General features: G+C 41.8%; 1 protein-coding gene across 1 annotated transcript in view; it reads right to left on the bottom strand.

Moving 5' to 3' along the window:
* Nucleotides 1–7,230: 7,230 nt before the first annotated feature.
* Nucleotides 7,231–8,783, bottom strand: part of METTL16 (methyltransferase 16, N6-methyladenosine) — a 72,998-nt gene continuing 71,445 nt past the window's right edge. The window contains exon 10 of the mRNA XM_041726997.1: nt 7,231–8,654. Coding sequence (XP_041582931.1) covers nt 8,031–8,654 — 624 coding nt within the window. The 3' untranslated portion in view covers nt 7,231–8,030. The remainder of the gene's footprint in view (nt 8,655–8,783) is intronic.

The following is an 8,783-nucleotide window of genomic DNA, read 5'->3' as shown; positions in this document are numbered from 1 at the left end:
GGACCCTGAGTCAAAGGCAGACATCCAACCAACTGAATCACCCAGGTGCCCCTCACAAAGAACCTTTAAAACAGTCATATCCTCTGTTCATGTAAGCTTCAGTAATTCTTACATGTTTATCCTAAGCAATAAGAAAATACATCAAGATTTTCTTTTTAAGTAAACTCTATCCCTACCATGAGGCTTGAACTCACAGCCCTGAGATTAAGAGTCACATGCTCTACTGACTGAGCCAGCCAGGCACCGCACACATAAAGATTTTTATACAAAGAGATTCACTAAAGCACTATTTACAATAGTGAAAACCAGAAAACTAAAATTTCCAGCAAGGAACAACTGGTTTAGTGAAATAACACTCACAATATGGCATAAAGAAAACAGTTGTTAGTAAACCAAAATATTAGTGGTGGCTGTCTGAACAGTGTGATTACTGGTAATTTTTATTTTTACAAGTTTTCTGACACAGAGATTAGTCTTATACTCAGAAGGTTATCACAATATATTGCTACATGAAAAAGATTACAAAAAATCATATACAATATGATCCTACATTTGCTATTTAAAAAATATGTACGCATATAAAAAATATTAACAAAACGTAAAATAACTCCATTTGAATAGTTAATTATAAATTTTTATTATTTTCTAAATTCTTATAATGAGAATCCATTACCTTTGTAACTATGAAACAAGTTAAAGGGAGAAAAAAATTTCTCTTGTGCTTTCTCAGGAAGGGCCTCATATCTCTTGATCTCAACCAATGTGACCTGTTGCTATGGATCTACTTTCCATCCCAGTCCTTGTTCTCAAAGTGCTCCTGTTTCACTCCCAACATGGGTCTCTTCATCTCTCTCCCCACCACTAAACCTATCTAAATCTCTTTCTCCTACTCAGCTCTGAAGTTCCCTAAAAATGGTTTAGGCGACCCTTCCGGTCCTGGTGAGAGATGAGGAAGAGCACTAAAGTAGTGGCAGTCTGGAAGGAAAGACTGGGCTGAATTTAGGAGATATTTGTAAGGTGAAAGACTTTAGTCACTGGAGGTGAAGGGGAGAGAGGAACAGATTTCTAATCTGGACAGCTCGAGATGGATGGTGACCAAGAATATGGGAGAAAAACAGGTTTAGAAAGTAAGTTGAGTTTCACACTACCATGGTCCTGGGGGAGATGTCCAGTAGGTGGTGGTTAGGTATGTACATGTTGAAAGTTAGGAAAGGTCTAGATTTGGGAATGATGACTCTATGAATAAACAGCAGTTGAAATCATGGGAGTGGATGCAGTCAGCCAGAAGTGCTAGGAGCAAAGAGCAAACAAGGATCCTGGATGGAATCTTTGGGATTCTCTCTTAAGAGGTGAGAAGGACTCTATAAAAACAGACAGGTAGGCAGCAAGCCAACTTGAGTAGCTGAGGTAAATGAGAGTTAGGGGAAGTGGAGGCAGTAAATATTTAGACAGTCCTATCACCTGCTGGTGGAAGAGGTCAGAAACTGATGGTCTACCAGGTTTTAAAGGAATACTGAATTAGCTGTCAGGATTTACAATTAAGTAAATTTCTCGTAAATCTGGGTTTCTGGTCTCTTGCAAAAATTCAGAAGATCCAATAAACACTGTTTTTGCATGGCCAATAGGAACAACCAAGAGGGATCAAATAAAAGCTACTTCCTTTTAGTCAGCCAGGAGCTCTATCCCTGCTTGCCTAGCCCTTGCTATATAGAGTATGAGGAAATACTTCCCTTTGTGAATGAATCAAGTCCTTATTAGTACTTATCTAGAGTTCAGAGAAATAATAGGCTAGAGCTTGGTTCATAAAGCCCCACACGTGCCCCTGAATGCAGGAATCCTGGGACAAACACACCTGAATCCTGTACCAGAGCAGATTGGGAACCCCCCTTTCCTAGCAAGTGACATCAAATCTCTTGAATCACAGAATTTACGGGAGCAGGCCCATGCTTCCTCAGTTGTCCCAGGAGGGGTCTGGCTCCACAGTGTTCTCTGCAGAGCCTTCTCTTTTTGGACAGCAGTAGCACAAGTGGCCATTTCCCTAGAGGCTGATTGGCTGCTGAAGCCAGCCAAGTCCCCTAGCTGGGAATTTCCTGGCTCTAGTTTCTAGACTCTGGGCCACACTCTCTGAATGGGTCCACCAGATGGCAGGCAGCCTTTTCTTTCCTCTAGACTTACACAAGGTTCATTCACCTACCTGGGGAAGATGACTTGCTGTTTTTCTGACAACTGCTACTTTCTCAGCAAGATCAAAAAGCACATCAATTCTGTAAGTGAAATATTTGGAGCTGCCTATTAAAATATAAAAAAGTAAAACCCTTCCTCATTATACAATTATGTATTGTCAAAGAGTCATTACCTAATTATCAGTTATTTTACATTGATTCTGATCCAACATGTGCTTGCAATAGCATTTTATTATGTGGTTTCACTAACTACTTAATTATCTGCACTGCTGCCAAATACAAAATTCTATGAAGACTTGGTAGCATAAATTAAGAACTAATTATAAGCAATTTCAATTATCAAATCTTACTCATTGATCAGAGGCTTGAAAATAATACTATCTTAAAGTGCTAAATGAAGTGAAGCTGGTTGAGATGCTTTGTCTCTCTTCCCTATGCCATATAATAGAGGTCTTCTTCCCTACAGGTATGTCAAATGAATCTAAAAGTCCATTTTCATTTTAAGTGTAGCATCTGTAATAAATCTTGAGATTCAGGACAAGATCTCCGTCTCAGATTTCTGGACCTGAGTTCAAACCTGATCTCTGTGACTTAGCTCTGTGAATGACCTTAGGGCAAATCACATTAGCTCTCAGAATTTCCATTTTTTAAAGCTATCACAGAGGGACACACAACACCACTGTGCTGGGTTACTAAATGAGACAACTGATATAGAAGACAGCTAATCAATTTGGTTCCTTATTTGTCACTCCAGCACATGGAAGCGTAGGTTTTATTCTTGGGTCAAAAAGTGGTACTCTACACCTGCAGTGATACACTGGAGGTCTTGGCCTTTTGACATGAATATTGGTAGAAGATGTTCTGACCAGATATGGCAAACTCAAAGAAAAATACAAAGAGATGAGCAAGTTGAGAAAACCACTCTGCTTATGCACCCCTCCAGGTGTTTTAGTACTTCTCTCACTTAATTGCTGCTACTACTCTGCAAGGCAAGAATCCTCCGTCTGTCAAATGAGGAAGCCAAGGCTTAGTGAAACTGACTTACTCTGCAAGTGGACCTGGAACACAAAGCCAGGTCTGATGACTACAAAGTCTCTTTTCTGCTTTTCATTCCCCTAGGGTGGTTGGAGAAGCATCTGGGATTAAATTTCCTTTGCCCTCTTAGGCCCATCACACACAAGCCAATTCTACCAAGTCCAGCTGCAGTTTCTGGTCCACTCCTCCTTATCTCAGTTTCCTGGCTTACCATGAGCACCTGAGACCCACCACTTCTCCAGGAAAAGCCTAGAGTCCCTAACGTTTTTGCCTGGACAAGAGGCAGATAGGCCACACCTCAAAGGGCACTCAGACGTGCAAGGCCTTCACTCAGTCACAACACAGTCCCCTGCAGTAAAGCACAGCCTCCGAAAGGCAGCATTAGCTGTTCCAAAAGGCAGCATTAGCTGTTCCAAAAGGGAGCATTAGCTGTTTCAACCAGTAATTAAAAAAATAAACTGCTGTTTTAGTCATTTGGGTAAGTCACAGCAGAGGATCTAAATGTCTTCACAGAACAGAGAGGGAACTCTCTGGTATGTGTGCGAGGCTCTGCTGCTAATGGGTAAGCCCCCCATGGGGCTTTTAAGACCACGCTAGTACTAGCACCAAGACTTTGTACCTGGGAGTATTTAGAAAGGTTCAATACAACCAACACTCTGCTCCAGGAGGCAAAAGCCAATTCACTCACAGTAGTAAAACTCTTCTGTGTCTTACTGGGGGTTAGTGCGCATTCAGCAAACCAAACCGCCTGGGCGCCAACTTCTCTAAACGAGATGTGGTCAGGTCCCTTTTCTGAGGGCACCTCCTGGATGGCTGTAAACCTGCTGCACCTTTGAGACTTCCTTCTCCAAGGGGGCTTCTTAGTTTTCCAGACAGGACCATTTTCCTCCTAATGTGCAATCTGTTGGGTGGCCACCCATCACCTCTGATTCTGTACCATAACAATAAGGGTAGATGGAACTTTTCCTTGAAAGCTCACAGACCCCAGATTTAGTAATATATATGTTCTACATAGAAACATCCTTTGTGGGAAACAAGGTCTAGCTAACCTATATAATGTACACAACAGAAAGCCAAGTGTGCCAACTTCTGATGGAAACAACACATATGCTAGTCAACCACCCAGATAAACCAAAACAAGAATTAAAAGACAAAAGAACAGCGAAAAGTTTTTTAGAACTCTCTATATTAACTCTTCCTGGAACCCAAGACTTCTGAGAAATTAGTGTTTAAGATAACTAAATATTCCCTCCAATACCCCCATTAGCTAGATACCAATAAAAAGTTAATCCAAAGAACTGACTCAACCTGGACATATTCTAGAGTAGCAGGATACACGAAAATAAAAGAAAATACTGTCAACTGGGACCATAAAGAAACATAAAAAGTTGAAATATTATACTCAGAAAAAAAAGATCATGAGGTGGTGATTTTTTCCCCTCATTCTTTTATTTTTCAGATTTTTATTTACATGAAAATGTACTTGTTTGCATAAAAATTATTATCTAGGTATCAAATGGATATTTCAAGAAAATACCAAGGACACATTTTATGCATTCCTGCAGTAGTTAAGATGCTCGATCAAAGGCCAAAGATGCCCCCATGTGGCCAGAGAGGAAAATGCTGAGGGTTAGGTAAGATGAAGGGCTACTTACTCCCTTCTAAGAGGCCTCGGACTTTCCACAGGCTTTTGCATCTTTCCCACATCTTGCAGTTTTATTACTTGTCAGGGCTTAGAAGTTGGTGTGCTTACATCGTTTCCATCAAGAGAAGAGAGATTTCATATTTCAAAAAATATATATACTAAAATTTTAAGTAATCAACATGAACCCTTTAGATGAGCTGAAACTCCACCACGGCGACACCAACCTTTCTAGGACATGCAGCAGAGCTCTGGCATGTGAAGAGCAGGGCAAGGATGTGGGGTGAAGGAACCACACTGCTGGAAGCAAAGCAGATTCCAAAGAACAAAAGCAGCTCTGATTCCCCCTGGAAAACAAGTTCAGCTTCTGTCTCTACTTTAGTTACCAAGAGATCAGAAGCCAATGCCAGGGATCTGAATAGAATTTAAGATAATACCACAAGGGCTTAGGTCCATAAAATCCACCAACATGAACTTGACCTCGAGAGGCACTTAAGGCAAGCATCACTCAATCATATGATACACTGGTCAATAACCTATTTCTTTAAAGAAAAAAAATTCCTCTTGCCTTTCATACCAAAAGTGTATGCTATCACACATCACACAATTATAAAATATATGCGTAATTAAAATTAAAAGTTTAATGTCTTTTAAAAAAACGTTTTCAGTGTCCTCTCTTTAGAAAATAAACTATTCTTCTCAGAGAAGAAAATGAAGACCTCCAAGGGCAAACAAAGAAGGCACCCACAGCTCTAGCAAGAAGCTTCCCTCATCAGGGTGGTAAGAGCATGAGCTCAACCACCTATAAAACCTCCCCCAGGACACTCCTTAAATCCGGAGCACCAAAGCACATAGAGATGCAAGACACATCTTCCATGCCTCCCATCACACAGCACTTTGTGGGCAGCCCTCAGCACCAGACTTAAATGAATGCAATACTGTGTCTGAAATGCATTTTGAACAGGCAAGGAGTGTATGTAAATATCCTATTGTTCTAACAGACAAATACAAGATGATAAATGAAGAGAAGTGTAATATAAAATTAAATACACAGTATGAGTACAACCCAAGTTAAGCTCACATCCTTGCACACTCCATCTACAGAAAGAGACTAGAAGGAAACATTAAAATCCCAATAATGGTCATAATTGGGAAAACTGTGATGAGGAGTGATTCTGTTGCTGTTTTCTACCCTCATTTTCCAAATCTTTAATGAGCATATGCTACTCTGTGTGACCCTGTGTATTGGTTTCCTCATCCTGTCAGAGATTCTTCTCTCCAGAGGGGTGAGGGAGGGCGGTGTTCACAGCTTTCAGAAATACTCCAGGAGGTTTCTGGATTCTCTACAGGTCCTCAGACCAGGTGAATAACGCTAGCTAACATGTTCTCTTCTGCATCTCTGTCTCTGCCAACAGAAGGAAGTACAATATAGTCCTATTTTCAGTTCTCTCATCTCTGCTAAGGGACACATCTTGGTGCTGCTGTAATATGGCAAGTTCAGTTGCCTGCCCTAACCAACAGCCACCTTTCAAAAGTATAGCTTAACTGCTCAGCCCCAGTCTTCTCTGCAGTTAGGAAAGGGCTCTGGTACCGTACTCAGAGACTTCAGTCTAGATAGAGCATCTAGAGTCATCTAAGGATGACTAGTGTAAAATCAAGGTGTGAAAGTTATGCACAGCAGAGGGTAACTGAGACTCCAGGAAGAAGAGACTCCTTTTCCAGAGCCATTCCTACCGAGCCCTGCAGCATTCCACTGAGAAACAGGCTTGAAGAGGATGATCACCCTGGCTTCAGAATTCTCTAGTGCAAACAACCTAAGCACCAAAGGGATTCCAAGGAAGCCCACAAAAAGTGGTATTTGATCAGCTACAAATTCTCTGTCAATAGAGGAGACGTTCTTAAGCAACGTACTGCTCATATCTATCTCGTTCCATTTCTTAGTTCTATCATTAGTCACTTACCCCTTCAAAGCTACGAAAATATTCCCCCAAATCCCAGGATTCAAACAGGACTGACAGATTTCAATTGTGAATATGTTTATATTAAAAATAAAACAGGGGGGGGGGATCCCTGGGTGGCGCAGCAGTTTAGCGCCTGCCTTTGGCCCAGGGCGCGTTCCTGGAGACCCGGGATCGAATCCCACGTTGGGCTCCCGGTGCATGGAGCCTGCTTCTCCCTCTGTGTCTCTGCCTCTCTCTCTCTCTCTGTGTGACTATCATAAATAAATACAAAAAAAATAAAAAATAAATAAAACAGGGGATCCCTGGGTGGCGCAGCGGTTTGGCACCTGCCTTTGGCCCAGGGCGCAATCCTGGAGACCCGGGATCGAATCCCATGTCGGGTTCCCGGTGCATGGAGCCTGCTTCTCCCTCTGCCTCTGCCTGTGTCTCTGCCTCTCTCTCTCTCAATGTGTGACTATCATAAAAAAAATTTAAAAAATTAAAAAAAATAAAACAAAGCTCCACTTCAAACGTCAAAAAAAAAAATCATACATCAGGAAAACTGCTACAAAACAGTACTTTCAAACAGGTTGGAAGAAGGGGTATGGCTTCATTCTGTTGTGTCTCAGTCACGTATGGGAGTTTTGCTTACCTAATTCCATTTCTGAAATAAGCAGCATCAAAACAGACGTGAGTCAGGAATGTGACGTTTCCAGGGCCCTCCCAGTTCAGTCCTTCTTCCTGGCATTACTAAGCTTTCTCCCTGACTCTCTCACCACCTATCATTAGGCCAGTTCCTTCCTCAGGACTGATGCAGAGGTATACCCTGGACACAGGGCCTATCTGTCTGGTGTACTGCCTCTATTTAGAGAATGAGAAAGCCACCCCTCCTCAAGAAGCAACTATAAATGACAGAACAGGATGCTCGGTAGTTCAGACCAAGACCAGACTCCAAAAACAATCTTTTGGCCTTAGCCTAAAGCTAAGATGATCAGCTTAAGTGGAGGTTTAAATCCCTCCTGACAGCTTTCTGTTGATGCTGGTAATAATTTTTCCTCATGAACTACCATATGCCCAATAACTTTAAAAAGGGGGGTGGAGAGATTTTAAAATAGATTTATTTATTTTTTTAAAGATAACTGCACATAGTATCAATGGGCCTATGGTGGAATGCATCTTGTCACCCCGAAGCAAGCTGCTTTACAAAAACCTTTCCAACTGTGCAAGAAGTTAACTAGCAACAAGCCTGAAAATTTGGTTACGTATATAGGTACAAAGCTGGTTCATTAAATCCCTGTTCTGGCCCTCAACCCAATGCATTTCAACTAAAGCATCATCCACCTCCTTCTTTACATTTATTAAACACTTGAATAGGTAATGTCCAGCCACTCCTTGGAGATGGCTCCGCTTTTCAGACACTGGACTGCTGAATTGCTCAGGAGCCTCTCGGTCCTGGGCTCCATTGCTAGAGCCTTTACAACTCTCCAAAACCTCTATCCCTCCCTTTTCCTCACTCCTTTCATCCTCCACAGATTCTGGGTTTTCTTCTTGGGAAAGCAGATCCTGGCTTGAGCAATGGCCCTCAACAGTGGTAGCCTCGCCTTCCTGTACAGCAGGCCTGCATGGGATACTCTCCTGGGTGCCCTGGGCCAAGTCTTGGCTACTGCCAGACTCTTTGGGGGTGGACTTTTTCTCCTCCAAGGCTTGAATGACATCCTCAGGAGCTCGGGGAACTTCTCTCAGTTGTCTCACTCGTTCTCTTTTCTTTCTCCTTAAATGAATCCAGGAGTTTTCTATTGCTGTCAGAAAAAGGCTAACTTCTTCCTTTCCACAGGGAACTCGCTTATGCTGGACCTATTTGGAGGAAAAATACGGTTTTAAAGGAAATTACTTTTCTCCTCTCAGAACTCCTTTAAACAAACAAAAAAAAGAGAAGAGAAAAAAGATATTGTAAGTACTTCTTTAATGGGCTTAACCAAGTAC

This window comes from Vulpes lagopus, chromosome 12 (genome assembly GCF_018345385.1).
Source record: "Vulpes lagopus strain Blue_001 chromosome 12, ASM1834538v1, whole genome shotgun sequence".
NCBI lineage: Eukaryota > Metazoa > Chordata > Mammalia > Carnivora > Canidae > Vulpes > Vulpes lagopus.
Note: the sequence above shows the minus strand (reverse complement) of the source record. Positions and strands in the feature narration are given on the sequence as shown.